Raw genomic sequence first — 21,921 nt, forward strand, 5'->3', positions numbered from 1 at the left:
CCTGTCCTCCTCCTCGTTCGCACGGTTCTTGTTTCTGCTCTGGTCGCCGTCCTCTGAGACTGGCCCTCTGGCCCGAGGTCAAAGTCTGTTCCATCATACAGATCTGCCTATAAAACCGGTTTGTATATTAATGGATTCATTGATCATTGCTTCCTCACCCACCTTTCTGTCCTCTCTCTCCACCCACCTTTCTGTCCTCGTCTCCACCCCACTTTCTGTCCTCGGGTCTCCACCCACCTTTCTGTCTCTCGTCGGTCCACCCCCACTTTCTGTCCTCTCTTCCTCCCACCTTTCTGTCCTCTGTCTCCACCCACCTTTCTGTCCTCTCCACCCACCTTTCTGTCCCTCTCTCCACCCACCTTTCTGTCCTCTCTCCACCCACCTTTCTGTCCTCCTTTCTGTCCTCTCCCCACTTTCTGTCCTCTCTCCTCCCACCATTCTGTCCTCTCTCCTCCACCTTTCTGTCCTCTCTCCTCCCACCATTCTGTCCTCTCTCCTCCCACCATTTCTGGTCCTCTCTCCTCCCACCTTTCTGTCCTCTCTCCACCCCACCTTTCTGTCCTCATCTCCTCCCACCTTTCTGTCCTGTCTCCTCCCACCTTTCTGTCCTCTCTCCTCCCACCTTTCTTCAGTTAGCTCATATGGTTCACCTTAGTCCTTAACATTGTTTCAATAAAATGCATGCAGCAGTGATGTATTTTTTTTAGGACCATTTTTTATCAAATTGAAAACATGCTGAGCAAACAGTTCTAATTATAATTACAATGATTATTAAAGCATAATGTCATGTATCTATACACACAGGCAGCACATGCTGAACATGAACTGCTAACCACCTAAACAGCTAACCACATTAGGTGAAGAGACAATGGAGGTGCGAAATTGTTTGTCTACGATTAGGATTTCTTCATTTAAGAATTCAATTTTTTAAACACGTCTGAGAACATCTAATCATTTAATGGCATTGTGTGTTAAACTTTGCTGGGTCCTTCCAAACAACGTGATGCTGATGACCTTCTATCACACAGGTAGAAAACAGCCTCACCATCTATCACTTTACTCCTGAAACATCAGGAAACCACTGAAAGTTGTTAAAACGTTCATAACCAACAATTTGACTGGGAGCCTCAAGACGTATAAAGACGTCATCGCCAGCCTCCAGGACAACAACAACACTGTTGCTCTCACCATGTCATCTCCATCCCTGGAGTTATGGTCATACCCCTGGGCAATAGATACACTGTTTCTAATCATGGAAAACATTCATTCTGACTGTATTTCTTTTAAAGCAGCTGAAAGTCAAGTAGTACACTCCTTTGACTGGTGCCTTGAAAATACCTGTTAGGGAGAAAGCATTGATTATTAGCAAGATATTAATAGCTACTTCTCCCAATAAATAATAGGGGAGGGGAGTGAGTTCCAGTACCTGTGTTTTGGGCTGTATCCGTTTCCGATGTTGGTCGTTATGTGTCTGTAGATCAAGGTGGTGGGTGTGTTGTACGGCCCCAGGGTTCCCCCCTGGAGACCCACAGAGAACGCTACCTTGGCTTTCTCTGTAGATGTACACAACAACAACAACAGTAGGATAAACATGTCAACTGTCATTTCAGATCATGCCGAGGCATGAACTGTAGCTGATCTGAAGGAAAGCTCAAATATGTCACAAATTGATTTGACGGAGGACGTGATTTTCTCGTCAAAGACGAGAGGAGTCTTTGAATAAGTCAATGATTTATCCAAACTGAATGATGAAATGAATGATTATACACATACCTTCATAGTCACTCTTCAGCTGTTCCAGCTTAGCAGAATGATCTGTTAAAATATAACAACATCATTTTAGACAAAAACACATTTAGTATACAAAAATACAATAACTAAATTTGAGCATTTACCTTCAATCTCTTTCTGCAGTGCGACCACCCTGGGTTCCAAGACTTTCAGCTCATCCACCTTGTGTGTCATGAAGTAAAGCTTCATCTCTATAACTACAAGAACATGCAGGATATAATATTAAATCAAGATCCAGAGAAAGGCAGTGTCTGAATGTTTGTTTTTAACCTAAGTTTGCTATTACAGCTGGCTCTCCAACCAACTGGACTGGATTATTTAGAACCTCCCGATCACACAGCACACAAACAGGTACCCAGTCAGGGTTATGTCACTCAACTCTCTTTGTCTTTTGTAATAGCGTGATCTTGGTCTCCATGTTCTTTCGACCCTCCTCAGCAGTCTTCAGCCTGGCTTCCAGAGCGGGCCATCTTGTCATGGAGGTCCTGGAGGTCACTGGAGGAGAGGCCAGGAGATCGGCCGGGCCCGGCCTCTGCGAGAGGGCCTGTGTTATGGTTTGGTTGGGGAGATGATCCGCTTTTGTCACCTGGGCGGCAAACGCCCCGGCCGAGGCGAGAGAACACAACAACACAAGTGTGGAGACTGCCATTCTCCTGCTTTTCTCACTTCCAGCGGCTGGATTCTGCAAAGTTCTTCTTCTTTTGTACTCGCCGGCTATCCGTTCACGGAAACTCTTGGGTTTAAATGATCTTGACGGAAAGAGGAGTACTTAAGAAAAACACCTGCTGTGTGTAGGAAGTGAAAGTCTAATCAATTTATCGGTTCGTTCAAAACTTTGGACTCAGACCCAACAGTCAGCAGATATCGCTGGATGACACACCCTTCCAGCGACCAAGGGCTGATGAAAGTGGAGCATTCCCAATGAGAAACAGCAGACAAAGAGAGAGGAGTCTGAGGTGAGGCCGAAAAAAAAGAAAGAGACAGACTGGAAGTGGCCCCGACTGATTACCTTTTAGATGATCCCGCTGTTCTCTCTTTCACTCCCTTCCTGTCTCTCCCTCTTCCTCTCTGCTATTGAGGTTAAAGGGGGACTGGACTCGATGGAGAAGAGTGTGTGTGTAGGGGGGTGGGGGTGTCGAGGGGTCAGCTATGGGTATGAGTATCATATCATATGAGTATCACAGTATTAATCCATGGACTACAGAGAGACACCAGAGACGGCAATCCTCAAACTGAATGTCTCGTCTCCAGGCCACACGGTTCTGAAACGCGTGTCTGGCAGGATCACAGTGTGCTTGAGAGCTTGCACTGGGTGTTCACGTGTGTGTGTGTGTGTGTGTGTGTGTGTGTGTGTGTGTGTGTGTGTGTGTGTGAGAGAGAGTGCGGTGTGGCAGCTGTGTGGTGATGGATGGTTTTCTTACCCCGGCTGTTGATTACAAGTTGGCAGTGGTGAACCGATGCCTGGAACACACACACACACATCTCAAACTTGCCTCTGACTCTTTGAGAGTACAAGGCCAAAGTATCTCTACTGAATCATATTGGCTGTGAGGGACCTACCCATTCCCCACAGTCAAATCTGTTTTTGATTGGTTGAAAGCCAGCGCTGGACCATTACGCAAATCCACAGTGTATTAAAGGAAATACAACTTGCACCCAGCGTACAGGGAGACCCACAGTGTTGAATGAACTCACCCCGTACCACCCCAAGTTATCCAGTAACAGATGATGTCCTGAGAAAAGATATATTTGGTTTCCACGTGTGTGTGTTTGTGTGTGTGCGTCGAGTGTGAGGGTGGGATGACAGGGTAGGGGTGTGCAAGTCGAGGGACGTGCTAAATAACTCGTGGAAGGATGTGTCTTTTGAGTTGTGTATCTGTGCTAAAAATGTCCCGCTGTGTATCCACTGTGAGGCAAGTGGCTTGGCAGCACACCATAATCCTTATCACAAAGTAAACACAAGACTTCTCTCCCCTCTGCAAGATGGCAGCTGTGGCTCTCCTGTGACTCCTTCGTGCAGTTCTGCGCATTCTCCAACTGTCAAATACTGCGTAAGCGTGTTGTCTTTACTGTCGGAGAAAAATCTTTTCTTGTCAATAATGGATACTTTATATTTACACTTTGAGGGTTAAGTGTCAAAAAATGTCGGCTGCGTGACTTGCTAAACTGTTCTTCACTCATTTGTATACAGGCTACTTTGTGGTACTTTAGTCTGTTGTTTGATGTATTAAACTGGCTTAAGTGGGATGACAAGAACTCCCTTTGAACTGAAATCACACAGGCACACCCGAGATACACACCTACACAAACACTACATGTACAGTATGCACACACACGCCTCTCCTCGTCAAGCAGGGTTACTGTGTTTGTCCCCAGTAGGTGCTGAATGGGTTTCATTATCTGCATGACCTTATGTTCAAGGACAGACCGGTGTAAGGCCTCCAAACCAAATACATAATACCAAAGCATGGATTTAACTGTCACATGGATGGATAGATGGATCGATGGGAATTGTCTTCATTGCTTTAGCGGTTACCGTCTCTGCCCCACAGTTGTGCCGTTAGCTAAGCGTCAGGATAGCTAAACACTTGAGGCTTTTGGCGCTGATACACAAGACTGCATCCACTCCCCTCCTTTTTAGGGTTGAACTGAAAGGCCGCTGTTTGGACGTGAAAAGACCTGTCAAATAGCAAGTCAGTGGTTTGTTTAGATCTTCGGGTAAATATTAATTGTAAAAACGGGTCTGGAGTTCAAAATGTGTCGTTTACTTTCTGAAGTCCTTAAGTCACAGCTGTATCAGCAGTGCCGCCACTCTGTGGCGCGTCAGGTAACATAGCTGGAGTGATATCACGCTGATGCGCGAACATGCTAAGTTCGTCTTGTGTGAGGTGTGGATTTGCTATATTTGTTATTATAAATAATAACTTAACTAGGACTATAGTTATTTATCTTCTCGTAATATTGACAAATATAAAACCGTTCAACGACCCCCTATCCATAAGATATATTGTGTCAATATTAAATCGGGCGAGAGAGAGCAACATCTGGAAAACATTGACAGACGTCTCCGACAGCGTATTAGGCCCCCCTGTCCTTAAGGTAGCTTCTAGTCCTTTCCATTTCTCGGACCTTTCTTTCTCTCGCTTTCACTGTTTTGTTTCACAGTATGTTTGTATTTTGGCGTGTGCCCAAATCACACCCTGAATTTTCCTTATCGCGTAGGTAACCCTGCCTCACAACTGTAACTAGAACCTTGGAATGCGTGTAGAGGGGATCCTACTTGCCAGCTATAGCACGGTATGTACCAACGCCAATTAGACATAGGGGTGACCGCGAGTCAGAGGAGAAGCATTTTGAACAACATTATGGCACAGTTTAGTCTAATCTATAAACACGTACGGTTGTCCGTTTGTTATATACTTAGACATCGGCATGACTTTTAAATCAAGCGTCAAATAAAAATAACTAATTGTTTAACATTGACAATAATGTTCGTACTCCCCTAAATTATACGACAGTTACGTAGGCTTCTTGATTGACGGCTCCATATTTTTGTTGAAATTTGCTCCTAGCCTACTGGAGATAGGAAGAAGAAGAAAATAAAAACATTCAATATTGAGAGGCGAATAGCATGCACACCGCATCTTAACGGAAAACAGAGGAAGTTGAAATAAAGAAGAAAGGCTACCAGAGGATTCGGTGGGACGGGTCTGGACAGGAGAGGGATAACACTAGAGACATTTACGTATTTTTAACCAGAATATTCTGTTCACTTGAAGGTAAGTAATCCTACGAGTCTCTTTAAACATTACCTAACATTAACAAGACATTCATGTATACTCTTCGTTTTTGTATGGCTTAATTTTCAGCTGGTAATTTTATATTTTTAAGCATTGGTTGTGCAGCAAATCATAGAAAACTGAACACGCGTTTTCACCCGCATGCTAGTAGTATATTTTACTATCAACCAAATGACACAACGATCATTTTGTCTCGTGTTACAGTTTGCGTGATGGCAATAATGTTGCTGTTGTGGTTATGATACGAGCGTGACCCTGATGTTTACCTTGTTGAGCAAGTCTGTAACCGCTCGTCCAGCCTACTTATCACCGTCTGGCTTGGGCTACATTGATACTAATAGGTGTTTTTGCTTTTTTTCTTAGCTGTCAAAATGGCGATTAAAATAATACATTGTACCGACGTTGATGTGTGTGATCGTGTGTGCGTTCCTGTATGTTTTTGTTTATTGGCGCGCACATGGGTTATTCATTCACGGTCGTTCTTTGTTTAGAGTTTGCAACCGCCCAGACATAAAAAACCTAATGACACCCCATCGAACACGACTTATATAAGAATATTGACTTTATATTACATGAGGTTGAGCGCTAAACGGCCCTCCAGCCACGAGCACTCTCACTGCCGCTCTTTGTTGTTGATGGAGGTGAAATGATGACAGTTAATTGTAGGTGAACTCATGCTATTGTTATTTATTTTATATTTTTCTGTCAAAGTGTAGGTCTGTGTTTGTGTCGGGCCGGAGTTGGCACGGGGGGCGGGGGGGGGGGTGGTGGTGATGGGTGGACAGTAGACTGGAGTCGCTGTTGACGAGCTGTGCATTTGCGCTCGCGCGCCACGGGGGAAATGTGTGTCAATGTCAAACGGAGGTGTGTCGCTCGAATTCGTTCTGGTTCAAATCGAACCGTATATGCTGCTGACCGATGTACAACAGAAACATCGACCGCGAAGTGTCAATTGGCATGACCAAAAAAACAGTTTTTTTTTTTTTTTTTTGCGTGCACTCAGAAATGGCACATACAGTTGCGCGCAGCTGCGCGTTCCCCCACCTCATGCGGAACGGCAACAACGGTATATTTGGGATTGCTGCAAGCGGCACTGAGAGCCGCGTGCACAGGATGCAGTGAGTCACAGAGTATTTAGAGACACATGGTTCGCTGTTCTCCGAAATACATCACAACACACACACGTAGTAAGTACATCCCACGCAATAGTCAGATGGCTGAGCGGTGAGGGAGTCGGGATAGTAATCTGAAAGTTACCGGTTCGATTCCCGGCTGTGCAAAATGACGTTGTGTCCTTGGGCAAGGCACTTCACCCTACTTGCCTCGGGGGAATGTCCCTGTACTTACTGTAAGTCGCTCTGGATAAGAGCGTCTGCTAAATGACTAAATGTAAATGTACAGGTACGCACACACTAAACAGTGTAGTGAGGGTCACCAAGCAAACACAGAAACCCCCTCCGCCCCTCCCACTGAAGATATTCTCTTGGTCAGACAGGAGTGTCGGGGGTGGTAACAGACAGAATCGTAGTGGGGTGTAGAGAGATCCTGCATGCTCTGCATGCTCAGGCCAATAATAGGAGAGGAGGGCCCTCTACCTAAAAATAAGCTTCTTCGTATGGACACGAAGCTTTCCCAACCAGGGGTAATGTGTGTGTGTGTGTGTGCAGCCTACGTATTGTGAGTCTGTGACAGTTATTGACTGTGTTTCTGCAGTGACCTCATTAACAGCCTGTTCAATCATCTGTCAAAGGTTTGCAACCTGGCTGTTTCATCTCTGGCTGAATTTACGACTCTAAACCGTAACCGTTTTCAATGCTGAGCTGATCGTTTCCCAATGCCGGACGGCTGTTTCAGTCCTGGCCGACTGTTTAGTGTACCAACTCATGTATTGTTTGACTGTGCTGGCTGACTGGTCAGCATACTAACTCATGTAGTGTGTTGACCAGCAGGGCCGTCCTGCCAGACCTCAGCTGGCTATGGCCAAGGTCCAGACACAGATAGACCGGACCAGTACAATAGTGTCTCTGTTCCCACCCGTCCTCACAGGCCCGGCAAACACAACTATTAATAGTCCCCTTCTCTTCTCCTCCGCCATTCATATCGGCGGATATGAGGCGTGTCTAAGGGAATGTGTGAGAGATATGTTCTAGGAAGTGTCGGTATGGTTCAGATAATGTTCATACGTGGCAGTGTAGACCTGTTCTAGAATCCCAGCGTTCCAGAACACACCGCCTGCACCTTTGGTTCCGGCGCCTGCAGGAAGCGTACAGGAACGGAGCCGTCAAAGGTCGGGCCCCCCACACGGCCAGCCGGTGAAGAGATGTACTCGAATGTACTCATCCAGTATCCAGATCCATGACCTGAAGCACGGGATCCATAACCCCCAGGGTCTGGGAGAAGATCTGGTCACGGGGTCCACGGGGGACGTCACTAGATGAGGGGACTGGGGACGGAGAGCGAGCCTGTCACTCTGCTGAACAACCACAGCGTGATGTAGAAGTACACCAGAGGTCTGAGACCCCCTCGTCCCTCCCCTGTCCTGTATAACCCCAACCATATGGCATCCAGGATGGACAAGTGATTGGATGGATGGATGGGGGGCTGAGTGGTTATATGGATAGGACAGGTAGATGGATGGATGGGACAGGTAGATGGATGGATGGGACAGGTAGATGGATGGATGGGACAGGTAGATGGATGGATGGGACAGGTAGATGGATGGATGGGACAGGTAGATGGATGGATGGGACAGGTAGATGGATGGATGGGACAGGTAGAGTGGATGGATGGGACAGGTGGATGGGTGGATGTAATTGTCCTATTTACGTTGCATGTGCATTGTCTCTAGTCCATCACAGATCTCCTGGTTGGACGGTTGCCTGACTGGCTGGAGCTGGCTGGTTGACTAGTGCTCAATATCTTGTTGACTGTTTGGCAGGCTGGCCAATCTGTCTAATTGCTTGGTGGCATGGCTGCCCTGTTTGACCTGACTGACCGACTGACTGACAGACAGGCTGTTTAGCTGGCTGGTGTAGGTCATTATATCACATACACGCTACTAGCTGTTCCTGCCTTCACCGTGTAAGCTTGAAGGTCAAAATAGAAATGTTGTGTGTGTGTGTGAGCGGGGAGAAGGAGAGGGGGTGCCCAGGAGTGTAAACACTGCCGATGTGTTTGTGGGTGAGAGTCGGTAGAAAGAGATAAGGTGAGATTAGATCACAGAAGAAGAAAGGGCAATGAAAAGAGCGCAAGGCGAGGAGTCGAGTGAGGGGGGGGGGAGGGAGGACGAGCGAGGAGGGGGGGGGGGGGAGAGACAGGAGGGAGGAGAGCGAGGAGAGGAGATGAGAGAAGGCTGAAGTGGCTCGAAGTAGGAGTGGAGGAGAGAAGAGAGAAAAAAAACAGGCTTTTTTGCTTCGTTCTTTTTTCGACGCCAAGGTGATGCGTGCCCACCCCTCACCGTGGGAAATGCAGGAGAGGGAGAAAGATCGAGGGAGGGAGGGAGGGAGGGGGGGGGGGAGGGAGGAGGGGGGTGCAGAAAAAGAGAGAGACAGATGGAGAGCACAAGCAGGAGATCGTTGGCACCTCTCAATATCTCCATGGTGGCTGGGAATGGCTCTTTCACATCATTTAGGGTTTGACATTTGTTTTTTGTTTCTGTTCTCTCTCTCTGTCTGTCTCTTTCTCTCTCTCTCTCTCTGTGTCTCTTTCTCTCTGTCTCTCTCTGTCTGTCTCTCTCTTTCTCTCTCCCTCCCTCTCAGCTTTCTCTCTGGGTGTTTGGCTTCTTCTAAAATACTTGCCACCAACAGGCTGACTGAACAGACTTGTTGCTATTTGTCTAAATGGGACTGAATAAAATAGTGTTGCTGTTTCGAAGTATGTTGTCGAATCATGTTCTATCAGATTACCCACCCTGAGCAGGGCCCCTTCATTGAGGCCTCCTATAACTCGAACGGAAGGAGGATATATTATACAGCAGGAGAGCAGTGAAGCCAGGGACTGGAGGTGTCCCTGCTCATCAGCTTAACACCCCAACACCTGAGACCTGAGTGGGTGTGTGTCTGCCGTATATGTAGTGCGTGTCCGAGCCCCCTTAATCCAGTCAGGATTCGACCCCTAAGCAGTAGTCCTTCCCCACCCACTCTGGTTGGCTGCTCTAGCAACACGTCGATTCATCTCTAGTGTCTCCACCTTAAGCCCACATTCCACAATTAGATGACCTTATTAGTGTTCACACTTAGTAATCAACACCTTGTTGTGTGTGTGTGTGTGTGTGTTATGATTATGTGTGCATGTTTCTGTATGTGTGTGTTCTGTGTGTGTCTGTGTGTGTGTTTGTCTGCATGTGTTCTGTGTGTGTGTGTCTGTGTGTGTGTTTGTCTGCATGTGTTCTGTGTGTGTGTGGTTGTGCAACAGAGAGCATCCTAATGAAAAGGGGATCTAAGCCAGAAGGCTTGTTTACCCCACTTTCCTTTTCACTGGGGCCTCGTTGTCCGAGGGAGGGATGGAGGGGGGGGATGAGGAGGAGGGAGAGGGAGGGAGGGAGAGAGAGAGAGAGAGAGGTCAGGCATGAGAGGCAATGATGAGAGAGTGTGAGCAAATGAGAACAAGGTAAAATGAAGGTGGACAGACAGATGAATGCAGTCAGGCATACAGACAGACAAACAGGCATACAGACAGACAGACAGGCATACAGACAGACAGACAGGCATACAGACAGGCAGACAAACAGGCATACAGACAGACAGACAGGCATACAGACAGACAGGCAAACAGCCAGGCAGGCATACAGACAGACAGACAGGCATACAGACAGGCAGACAGGCATACAGACAGGCAGGCATACAGACAGACAGGCAAACAGCCAGGCAGGCATACAGACAGACAGACAAACATGCAGGCATAAATGCAGACAGAAAGACATAGACAGTCAGACAGACAAACAAACAGAGGCAAGTTTTGGCTGAAAACCAAAGACAGATTAGAGAGAAGGAGGGAGGGAGGGAGGAAGGGAGAGAGGGAGGGAGGGAGGGAGGGAGGGAGGGAGGGAGGGAGGGAGGGAGGGAGGGAGGGAGGGAGGGAGGGAGGGAGGGAGGGAAGGAGGGAGGGAAGGGAGAGCGAAGGAGAGCGAGGGAGAGAATGATATTGAAGTGGACTTCTGGTGTTTCTCTTCATGTCCGCTACCCTCTAACATGGGATTAGAGCCTCTCAACTGGCCTCTGCTCTCTCTCTCTCTCTCTCTCTCTCTCTCTCTCTCTCTCTCTCTCTCTCTCTCTCTCTCTCTCTCGCGTGCTCTCGCGCTCTCTGTCTCTCTCTCTCTCTCTCTCTCTCTCTCTCTCTCTCTCTCTCTCTCTCTCTCTCTCTCTCTCTCTCTCTCTCTCTCGCGTGCTCTCGCGCTCTCTGTCTCTCTCTCTCTCTCTCTCTCTCTCTCTCTCTCTCTCTCTCTCTCTGTCTCTCTCTCTATTTGCTGGTCCTGTCAGGTGTGCAAAGTCTTCTAAATCAACAGTGCTAGCGAGCCAAGTAGCTTATTTAGAACCTCAAACGTGTCAAATATCCTTTTACATTTAGTCATTTAGCAGACGCTCTTATCCAGAGAGACTTTTGCCCTCAAGTGTTATCCGAACAATTTCCTTGTATCAGCAGTGCTGTTAGCTGACTGGTCCACTCTATCTATAGGCTGACAACTGTTTCTTCAACAACTGTTGCTTCCAAACTGGTCGGCCATTTGTTAGCCAGAGGTGTCTTTCCTGACACAGTTCAGCTGAAGCCACAGCTGAGGTCAACCAGCCTGTAGCTGTACCGTCTACTGTTAGCAACATGGATCCCCGTGGAGCATAACCTCTTTGGGAAATCAGATATGTGATTGGCACTCGTCTTAATCAGTGCCCAAAGTGCATGTCGTTAGTAACAGTTGCCAGGAACTGAGAGCGACTCTTTCAGTTGCCCCCTGGTTTTGTCAGTTTCTCAAAATACAGAATGTTTAGATGGAGGACATTTTCAACAGTTACACATGGTTGCTTTATGGTATTGATCTCTCTGTCTCTCGCTCTCTCTCTGTGTCTCTCTCTCTCGCTCTTTGTCTCTCTCTCTCTCTCTCTGTGTCTCTCTCTCTGTGTGTGTCTCTCTCGCTCTCTGTCTCTCTCTCTCTGTGTCTCTCTCTCTGTGTGTGTGTGTGTGTCTCTCTCTCTCTCTCTCTCTCTCTCTCTGTGTGTGTGTGTGTGTCTCGGTAGTGACAGACGCTGCCTCCTGTGCAGTTTAGCGCTTCTTACACGCTCTAAAACACACTGACTCACAGGAAGAGCGAGCGAGGGGGCGGGGGGGGGGGGGGTGGTGCAGCATATAGGAAGAGATGGAGGAGAGATGGGGAGCTGCAGATGGATATATGGAGGAAGAAGGATGGACAGGGAAACGCAGATGAGAGGGCTATCGCCATGGCGATGAGGCAGGGTGGGCTACGTGCGTGAGACGCATCAGGATGTTGACGCATGGCAGTCATATGACACTCCCCCCTCCCCCGACGATCTCGGGGCGCCAGATACTGACAGTAGCGCTAGGCAACACATGACTGGCTCCGATTGGTCTGATGCCTCATTTGGTCTGGTCCAAGTTTAGTCTGCTTAAGTCTAGTGTAGTGGTCTGGTCTAAATTGGGTTAGCCTTGCCTGGTTAGGTCTAGTGTAGTCAGATCAGTTTGTGGCCAGGTGAGGTCTACTGCTTCCTGTTTGACAGAGGCAGACATGCAGCGCTCGGTACCAGCCGCACCACACAACTGGGTAAAGCTTCACCTGCGACAACCTCCGCGAGGTGAGGACGAGAGAGACGAGAGAGGAGGAGGGAGAGAGACTGAGCGAGGGAGAGGGAGAGACAGAGACCGAATAAGGGAGAGAGACTATGGGAGAGGAGGAGAGACCGTGAGAGAGAGGGGTAGGGAGAGACAGACACCGAATAAGGGAGAGAGACTACGGGAGAGGAGGAGAGACCGTGAGAGAGAGGGGAGGGAGAAACAGGATCAGAGAACAAGATAGATGTGAGAAATGAAAGGGCAGCAAGAGGGGAGTGAGAGGCGGAGAGATTGAGACGGAGTGAGAGGCGGAGAGACAAACGGAGAGAGATGGTGGATGTACAGACACAACGAAGAGAGAGCTTAGGGTGACTAATCACTTCCTGTTTGTGATGGGGGGGTACACTGGCCCCCTGCGGGCTTTGGCTCAGCATGCGCACACACACACATACACACACACATACACACACATACACACACATACACACACATACACACACAAATACACACACACACACACACATACACACACACATACACACACATACACACACATACACACACACATACACACACACATACACACATACACACACACATACACACACACATACACACACATACACACATACACACACACACACATACACACACACATACACACACACATACACACACATACACACACACATACACACACACATACACACACACATACACACACACATACACACACACATACACACACATACACACACATACACACACACATACACACACATACACACACATACACACACACATACACACACACATACACACACACATACACACACACATACACACATACATACATACACGCATACATACATACATACACAGATGCATACACACAAACATTCATTCTTTTCCCTTTCCGACGTGAAACTGCACTCATTGGGTTTGGAGGGCATGAATTTGACTACAATTAATACACACACACACACTTACACACGCACACACTTTTGGTGTCACAGTGCAGTGGTTCAGTTCATTCCAAGTCGAAAGGTCAGATCATGAATAATCTTTCAACAACAACAGGCCAATCACTCCAGTTTAATAATGTCACCTTTACATCCACTTAACATATGGACACACACTCTCTCACACACACACATACAAACACACACATTCACACACACACACGCTATCTCTCCAACCATCCCTTTTTTTTGGTCTCTCCTCTTTCTTAATCATACTGCCACCCTCATAACTAATTACAGCTCGCGAGTCCCCACACTCCTAACACCACCTCGGAGGAATACAGCAGTATATTTAAAGTGTGTGTGTGTGTGTGAAGCAGAAAAGAGGACAGGCTCTCTTCACGTTTCTTCAAGTATGGTTTATCGTCTTCCCTCGCAGGACTCGACGCACACGTGACGGCGCCATGACAACCGAGATGCAGGAGATCGCCATCACCGAGGAGAAGCCTTTACTTACCGGTCAGCCGGAAGCCATGAAGGTCAGAGCACACACGCACACACACACACACCCGTGCTCGCTACACACTCTCTCTCGTACACGCACTCACAACAGTCCACAACCCCTGTTCCACCCCTCACCTCACTGGACACTCACCACAGTCAGTGTGCATGCATGACTGCAGGCCTGGTGTGTGTGTGTGTGTGTGTGTGTACACAGCGCTGTTGTGAGTAAAGGGGAACAGCAACAGCGAAGCGCTAGCTACAAACGACCATGTAGCCGTCAAAGCCCGCAGGGGAAGGGAGGGAGGGGGGAAGGGAGGCTCTTTTTCTGATTTGGGTGTTTGTGAGAGCAGAGCACGGCTGAGATTTCTATTTTCACTGGTGCCACCTGCTGGTGAAATGGAGAAGCAGGGAACTGCAGGCTGACAGTGAATATGATTAAGGTATTATTAGTTCTGGGTGTTTTTAACAGTCAAATGTGCTGCTTCTCTGTCACACAGGATGTAGAGGTGGCTGCTCGAATACTGCTGGACCAGGGGCAAGTAAGTGTGTGTGTGTGTGTGTGAGGGTGGGTGGGGTCCTGCTTGTGTGTGTCTGTGGAGGGAGGTGGTGTGTGTGTGTTACAGTCGTTCTCTCCACCTCTCCCAGGAGCACACCATTGAGACCCCTCAGGGGATGGTGCACGTGACGGTCCATGGATCAGGGAACACCCGGCGCCCGGCCATCCTCACTGTGCACGACGTGGGACTGGACAGTGAGTCCCTCTCTCTCCCTACATCCATCTCTCTCTCTTTCACTGACACGCTCTCTCTGTCTCTCCCTCACTCTCTCTCTCACACATGATCTTTCTCGCTCTCTCTTTCTCACACTCTCTCTCTCTCTCTCTCACTCTCTCTCTCTCTAGATCCTTCCATCTTACTCTCACTCTCTCTTTCCTTTTCTCTCCCTCATCTAATGGCTATCTTTTTCTGTGTCTATCATTTTCTTTACCTCTTTCTGTCTCCTCCAACCCCTCTCTCTCTCTCTCTCTCTCTCTCTCTCTCTCTCTCCCTCTCTCTCTCTTTCCACCTCTTACCTAATGGCAGCTGTCTTTCTCAGCATCCTCTTTTCTATACTAACGGGTGTTTTCTTCCATTTAGAACCAGTACCTGTGCAGGTACAATCATTAATGATTTCACATCACAGAGGAACATTTACTAGCTTGCCTTTCTGTCACTTTCTTTAATTCACATTATTTCTGCCAACCTCTCTCTCTCTCTCTCCCTCTTTTTCTCATGAAGTTCTTTCTTTCCCCTCCAACTCTCTCGTTCTCTCTCCGTCTCTCTCTGCCAGGCAAAAGCTGCTTCTCTCCCCTGTTTAAGTTTGAGGAGATGCAGGAGATCGTGAAGAACTTCACCCTGGTCCACATCGATGTTCCTGGGCAGGAGGAGGGGGCAGCCGCCTACCCCCTGGGGTACGGATCATGTTTGTGTGTGTGTTGGGGGGGGGGGGGGGGGGGGGGGAGAGAGCGGAGGAAAAACAAGCATCCTGTTCTGTTTAGATGTCTGCATGTATTTGTGTGTGTGTGTGTGTGAGAGAGAGAGAGAGAGACCTTCACATATTCACACACTGCCTCTTCTCTGTGTGTCTATATGTCTTTGTCTGAGTGTATTTGAATGTGTGTGCGTTCGTGTGTGTGTGATATTCCCATATAAACACCTTGCCTTCTCTATCTTTAAGTTACCAGTTTCCATCAATGGAGACGCTGGCTGAAATGATCCCTGCGGTGCTGCAGTTCTTTAAGTGAGTAAAAACACTGGTGGACTAATATAGAGTTACAATATTAAATGAAACATACACGACTTACTAAAACACAACAATGTCAAACAGTTTCCTAACTTTAAAACACAGGCCTGTTCTTCTCGATCCTAAATGATTAGTGTGGAATTAATCCCTCGTGCCGTTGGCCGAGTTAAATGTCGACGCTGAAGGAAAGCCACGTGTAAGTGTGTGTGTGTGTGTGTGTGTTACTAAGTTGGTCCGATCTCCCGTGTTCAGTTTCCGGACGGTAATTGGAGTCGGTGTGGGAGCAGGGGCCTACATTCTCTCCAAGTTCACAGTGAGGACCACCTCTCTATCTCTCCATTGGTCTCGATGTTTAGCTCTTTCTCTCTCTCTGTTTCTCGCTCTCTCTCTCTCTCTCTCTCTCTCTTTGTGTCTTTGCTTATGAAGTTTCTGGAAAGATCTGGACACCTCTCTTTCATGTGATTTTCCCATATTTTTTACTTTCTAAGCATTGAAAAGTCTGAATTTCACAGACCTATACCGACCCTTCAACCCCTCCTCCTCTCTCCCCCCTCTCTTTCTCACCCCACCCCCTCCCTCCCTCCATTTCTCCCCCTCCTCCCTCTCTCTCAGACGGCTAACCCAGACTCGGTGGAAGGTCTGGTCCTGATCAACATCGACCCAGAAGCCCGGGGCTGGATGGACTGGGCTGCTCAGAAGGTCTGTCTGCCCCCCTCGCCGCCCCCCCCCTCTCTCTCTGTCCCGCTCTGTGTCTCTCTCTCTCTCTGTCCCACTCTCAGTATCTCTCTCTCTCTCTGTCCCACTCTCAGTATCTCTCTCTCTCTGTCCCGCTCTGTGTCTCTCTCTCTGTCCCACTCTCAGTATCTCTCTCTCTCTCTGTCCCGCTCTGTGTCTCTCTCTCTCTCTGTCCCACTCTCAGTATCTCTCTCTCTCTCTCTGTCCCGCTCTGTGTCTCTCTCTCTCTCTGTCCCACTCTCAGTATCTCTCTCTCTCTCTGTCCCGCTCTGTGTCTCTCTCTCTCTCTGTCCCACTCTCAGTATCTCTCTCTCTCTCTCTGTCCCGCTCTGTGTCTCTCTCTCTCTCTGTCCCACTCTCAGTATCTCTCTCTCTCTCTCTGTCCCGCTCTGTGTCTCTCTCTCTCTCTGTCCCACTCTCAGTATCTCTCTCTCTCTCTCTCTCTGTCCCGCTCTGTGTCTCTCTCTCTCTCTGTCCCACTCTCAGTATCTCTCTCTCTCTCTCTGTCCCGCTCTGTGTCTCTCTCTCTGTCCCACTCTCAGTATCTCTCTCTCTCTCTCTGTCCCGCTCTGTGTCTCTCTCTCTCTCTGTCCCACTCTCAGTATCTCTCTCTCTCTCTGTCCCGCTCTGTGTCTCTCTCTCTCTCTGTCCCACTCTCAGTATCTCTCTCTCTCTCTCTGTCCCGCTCTGTGTCTCTCTCTCTCTCTGTCCCACTCTCAGTATCTCTCTCTCTCTCTGTCCCGCTCTGTGTCTCTCTCTCTCTCTGTCCCACTCTCAGTATCTCTCTCTCTCTCTCTGTCCCGCTCTGTGTCTCTCTCTCTCTCTGTCCCACTCTCAGTATCTCTCTCTCTCTCTCTGTCCCGCTCTGTGTCTCTCTCTCTCTCTGTCCCACTCTCAGTATCTCTCTCTCTCTCTCTGTCCCGCTCTGTGTCTCTCTCTCTCTCTGTCCCACTCTCAGTATCTCTCTCTCTCTCTCTGTCCCGCTCTGTGTCTCTCTCTCTGTCCCACTCTCAGTATCTCTCTCTCTCTCTCTGTCCCGCTCTGTGTCTCTCTCTCTCTCTGTCCCACTCTCAGTATCTCTCTCTCTCTCTGTCCCGCTCTGTGTCTCTCTCTCTCTCTGTCCCACTCTCAGTATCTCTCTCTCTCTGTCCCGCTCTGTGTCTCTCTCTCTCTCTGTCCCACTCTCAGTATCTCTCTCTCTCTCTGTCCCACTCTCAGTATCTCTCTCTCTCTCTGTCCCGCTCTGTGTCTCTCTCTCTGTCCCACTCTCAGTATCTCTCTCTCTCTCTGTCCCACTCTCAGTATCTCTCTCTCTCTCTGTCCCGCTCTGTGTCTCTCTCTCTCTATCCCTTGCCCCTCCACGTTCACTTAAACGGTTGATCAATATGTGGATCGACTCAGCCATACCATTACCACCCGGGTTACATTGACATATCGGCTGCATACAGTTCTGACCTGCATGCAAATGACCATGTGACCCTCTGCTCGGTAATACACACCACTAATACTCTCTATCTAGTTCAGAATTCGTCAATACCCTGTCCTGAACACTAGACGTTGTGATTGAGAAAGTCGATCAGTTATAGATTTAGCAGAGAAGGGTTGTGGCAGGACAGTTGTTTGTGGTTGTTTGGGTGTTGACTGAGTCAGTGTTGTTGATTCTCTTTCGACTCTTTTCTGTTTCTGTCTCCAGCTCACTACGCTGACATCTTCCCTCACAGACCAGATCATGAGTCATCTGTTCAGTCTGGTAGGTGTGTGTGTGTCTGTGTGTCAAATTCGGTGTGTGTGGGTTGTATTCTCATGAAACATTGTTTTGTAACATTTGTTCAAAACACAGTCCCAACCGATACCGAACCCATTGGGCGTGTCTGACAAGACGTGTACACACACGCTCGCATCCTGTGTGATCTTATCTATTATTTGTCTGTGGGGAGTGTTAGTGTGTGTGGGGGAGTGACAATGTGGGTGTGTGTGTGTGACACTGTGTGTGTGTGTGTTTTCACAGGAGGAGATGTCAGCCAACACTGAGCTTCTGCAGTCTCACAGAGACCGCATCTCCAAAGCCCCTAACCTCGTCAACATGGAGCTCTTCTGGAAGAGCTACAACAGGTGTTTGCCCGCTCGGATACTCACACACACACTCTCCCTTTCAAACACACACACACACACATACTCTCACACACACACTCTCTTTTATTCTCTCAACTTCACTCTCACACTCTCACACTTTTCGACACACACTGTCTCTCTTTCTCATTCGTTCACCATTCACACATGCACACTCTTTCTCCATCCCATATTATCTCACTCACACACACACTAACCTTTCCTCTCCCCTTCCTCTTCTCTAGCCGCAGGGACCTGAACATCGACCGCAACACTACCTTCAAGTAAGCATCCAATTAGATCAGACTCTAAGGTTTTATCTGCTGCCCTTTTCTATGTAAACATTCCAACTATCTCTCTCGCTCTCTCCCTGTCTCTCTCCCTCTCCCTGTAATTCTCTCCCTGTATATCTGTCTTTCTCTCTCTCTCTCTCTCTCTCTCTCTCTCTCTCTCTCTCTCTCTCTCTCTCTCTCTCTCTCTCCCTGTATCTTTGAATCTCTCTCTCTGTCTCTCAGGTGTCCAGTGATGCTTGTAGTTGGTGATCAGGCCCCGTACGAGGAAGCTGCAGTGAGATTCTTATTGAAATAAAGCGACATACATAAGACAGGAAACAACACACTAAACACATGCATAAGAGCTTACAAATGATACCGATAGGGAGTATAAACATCCTGTGATTTGGTGCAGTGACTCACTGATTGCTTTACCCTCTGTGGCCACTAGGTGGAGTGCAACAGCAAACTGGACCCTACAACAACTTCATTCCTGAAGGTAGTTATGCGTCTAGTCACAACACAACATACATCCCCCCCCCACACACACACACATACACAAATACCCCATACACACACACACACACCTTAACTCTCCGTTCCTCTCTCCCTCCTCAGATGGCTGATGCAGGTGGTCTTCCTCAGCTCACCCAGGTAACGCCAACGCACAACGACACGTTTGTTTACCTGTTTACAACCGGCAAACCACAACGGCAAACGTCAGCGCCCGCAGACGGAGCGTATAGTGATGCCGTGTGTGTGTGTCTCTCCCGTGTGACTGCAGCCCAGCAAGCTGACCGAGGCCTTCAAGTACTTCATCCAAGGAATGGGCTACAGTAAGATCATCATCGCCTTTACACTCAATGGAAATCTCTGTGTTCCACGTATCATTGTGTCTAATCGAATATTCCCTCCATCATTCTCTCTGTCTTTTTCCTCCCCCTCTCTTCCTTCTCTCCCTCCTCTCACCCCTCTTTTCTCCTCCCTTTCTTCCCTCTCTCGTTTCCCCGCATCTTTGTTGTCAACTGTCCCCCTCCCCCCCCCCCCCCCGCTCCACCTCATTCTCTACTCCCTCCCTCCCTCCTCCAGTGGCCTCGTCCTGCATGACGCGCCTGTCTCGCTCGCGCACCACCTCCCTCTCCTCCTCCTACTCAATGGAGGGCTCCCGCTCCCGCTCGCGCACCCTCTCCCAGGGATCCCAGGGGGGGCAGATGCCGCCCTCCCCCTCCCACACCATGGAGGTGTCCTGTTGAAGAGAGAGAGAGAGAGAGAGAGAGAGAGAGAGAGAGAGAGAGAGAGAGAGAGAGAGAGAGGGGGGGGGGGGGGGGGGGGAGAGGGGAGGGGAGGTTGGGAAAGGGAATGGTAGATGGTGAGGGTGCGTGAGAATGTTGTTTGGAGGAGAGGATGTCTCATTTCTCACAGATCAACCCCTTGCATCACTTAATTCCCACTGAGAGAGTCGGAGAGGGAAGTTTTTACAAAGAGCTTGTGAAGGAGTGTGCATAGCACAGGCGAATATGGAGAATGATTGAGACCCAATTCCTAAACTCCATCCCCAAATGTACCCTCATCCTGTGAGAAAAGGAGAGAGGGAGAGAGAGAGAGAGAGAGAGAGAGAGAGAGAGAGAGAGAGAGAGAGGGAGGAAGGATACTTGTACATGTAAAAGGGAAAGAAAGGGAAAAATTGGGAATAGATACGAGGGGAGGAAGTGAGGAAAGGGCGTTTTTAAGGGTGGCGGCCTGAGCTCTCTCCCTCCCTCTTTCAGAATGCCTCTCAGCCAATAGAGCCCTTTTAACCTAGAGAGTGGGCGGGTCCTGTAGAGGCTCCGCCCCTAGTGTTAACCAATAGTAATAATCATGATACTGATGTTGTGGATGATAAGGACGATGCTATTGCTAATAATAATAATAATGGCTATGACAATAATGACATAGCAAAAATAACAAAGATGTTCTTTATAACATACTGAGTTTTGAAATAGATAGAAAAAAAAATCTACACTGTAGGAGATACAAATACTTATAACAATATGTCTCAGTCAACTACTTTTACCATTTGTTTTTGTTGTCTGTTTATGTTTAATATTTCGATTTTCATCATTTTTAATAATCCAGAGAGGGGGAAGGCATTTATCATTGGTGACATGATCGCCATGGTTTCAGAGTGGCTTTGTCCTCCTAGCTGTTGCCGAGAGTGTTAATGTCTTCCATCTCTCTCTAGGGGCCAGGGGTGGGTGGGGCAGGGGTGTGGCCAGTGTAGGGTATGGTAAGGTAGTGGGTGTGGCCAGTGTAGGGTATGGTAAGGTTGTGGGTGTGGCCAGGGCTTGGCGAGGAATGGGGTTGGGGTTTTTTGACTGTGTATTATGCATGCCTGATTTCTGCCCATGTGAATATAGACTGGACTTATTTTTTTTGTACATTGACAATTTGCATTTGTGTGTGTTTGTGTGTGTGTGTGTTGAAGCTGATGGTTAAAGGTCCGAAGCAAAGATAATAAGAGTGGTATTACTATCTCCCACTAATCATAAGAAAACACAAGTGCTTCCGATACTGCAGGCCATCCCAAAGTCTCTCCACAGATGTACACGAATTACATGCTAGCAAGCGTTTAAAGACCATTAGTTTGCTACGGTGGATAATGTTTGCAATACACAATTCCACCCGTAGGGGGAGGCAGACTATGTGGTCTGGTTACCATCCACTGGAACATGTCTTAGTCTTTATCTAGCTGAAAAGGAGCAAGCTTAACACCAAGCTTACTGTGGTGGTCTTTACGTAGATGTGTACCACAAGCTTTGTGTACCTAACTGAAAGTGATTGACAACTTGAACCGCCAATAGCGTATCATCCTGTTGGACACACAGCCATCGATTAGTGAGGGTATGCTGTAACAAAGGTTAGTGTGTGGCTTCTTTGCTTTAGTAAATACACTTGTGCGTGTGTGTGTGCATATATGATTGATAGCTCTCATAGCCTTACAAGCACAAATGACACAAAATGTCAGTGTTGTCCCTTGAACCTGAAGATAAAGTAACTTCTCAGTCACGTCGCCCCCCACAGCAGTGACCTTTGACCTTTGTGTCTTTTATCCGACCTGACAATGAACCAGCCCGTCCACTGCCAAACAGGAAGCAGCCGCTGCACATCCAGAGGCCTAGACGACTCTCCACCACAAGCCAAAACATGCAT

The 21,921-nt window shown here is 48.2% G+C and overlaps 1 protein-coding gene and 1 pseudogene across 2 annotated transcripts; one reads left to right on the top strand and one right to left on the bottom strand.

The window, feature by feature from the left end:
* Window positions 1-986: 986 nt before the first annotated feature.
* LOC136940185 (complement C1q subcomponent subunit B-like) lies at window positions 987-2,506 on the bottom strand (annotated as a pseudogene).
* A 2,923-nt stretch (window positions 2,507-5,429) lies between these two features.
* On the top strand, window positions 5,430-20,067 carry ndrg2 (NDRG family member 2). Of its 2 annotated transcripts, none has more exons than XM_067232277.1 (16): window positions 5,430-5,570; window positions 13,786-13,869; window positions 14,332-14,373; window positions 14,480-14,585; window positions 15,164-15,284; window positions 15,551-15,613; window positions 15,869-15,929; window positions 16,229-16,315; window positions 18,045-18,101; window positions 18,360-18,463; window positions 18,706-18,744; window positions 18,976-19,027; window positions 19,184-19,231; window positions 19,351-19,386; window positions 19,517-19,568; window positions 19,822-20,067. In XM_067232277.1, exons 2-16 carry the CDS (start codon window positions 13,795-13,797, stop codon window positions 19,983-19,985), a joined length of 1,107 nt encoding a protein of 368 aa, XP_067088378.1. In that variant the 5' UTR covers window positions 5,430-5,570; window positions 13,786-13,794; the 3' UTR covers window positions 19,986-20,067. The 2 variants fall into 2 exon arrangements, with proteins under 2 accessions (XP_067088378.1, XP_067088379.1); XM_067232278.1 differs by having other exon boundaries at window positions 5,457-5,570; window positions 13,770-13,869.
* The last annotated feature ends 1,854 nt before the right edge of the window (window positions 20,068-21,921 follow it).

This window comes from Osmerus mordax, unplaced genomic scaffold, assembly GCF_038355195.1.
Source record: "Osmerus mordax isolate fOsmMor3 unplaced genomic scaffold, fOsmMor3.pri Scaffold_77, whole genome shotgun sequence".
NCBI classification, from domain to species: domain Eukaryota; kingdom Metazoa; phylum Chordata; class Actinopteri; order Osmeriformes; family Osmeridae; genus Osmerus; species Osmerus mordax.

Excerpts from the sequence above, each read along its gene's own strand:
- ndrg2 (XM_067232277.1), top strand. The coding sequence starts at position 13,795 with ATGACAACCGAGATGCAGGAGATCGCCATCACCGAGGAGAAGCCTTTA. Across the intron at positions 16,316-18,044 it reads TGGACTGGGCTGCTCAGAAG|CTCACTACGCTGACATCTTC; the intron begins GTCTGTCTGCCC and ends TTCTGTCTCCAG. Across the intron at positions 18,464-18,705 it reads TTCTGGAAGAGCTACAACAG|CCGCAGGGACCTGAACATCG; the intron begins GTGTTTGCCCGC and ends CCTCTTCTCTAG.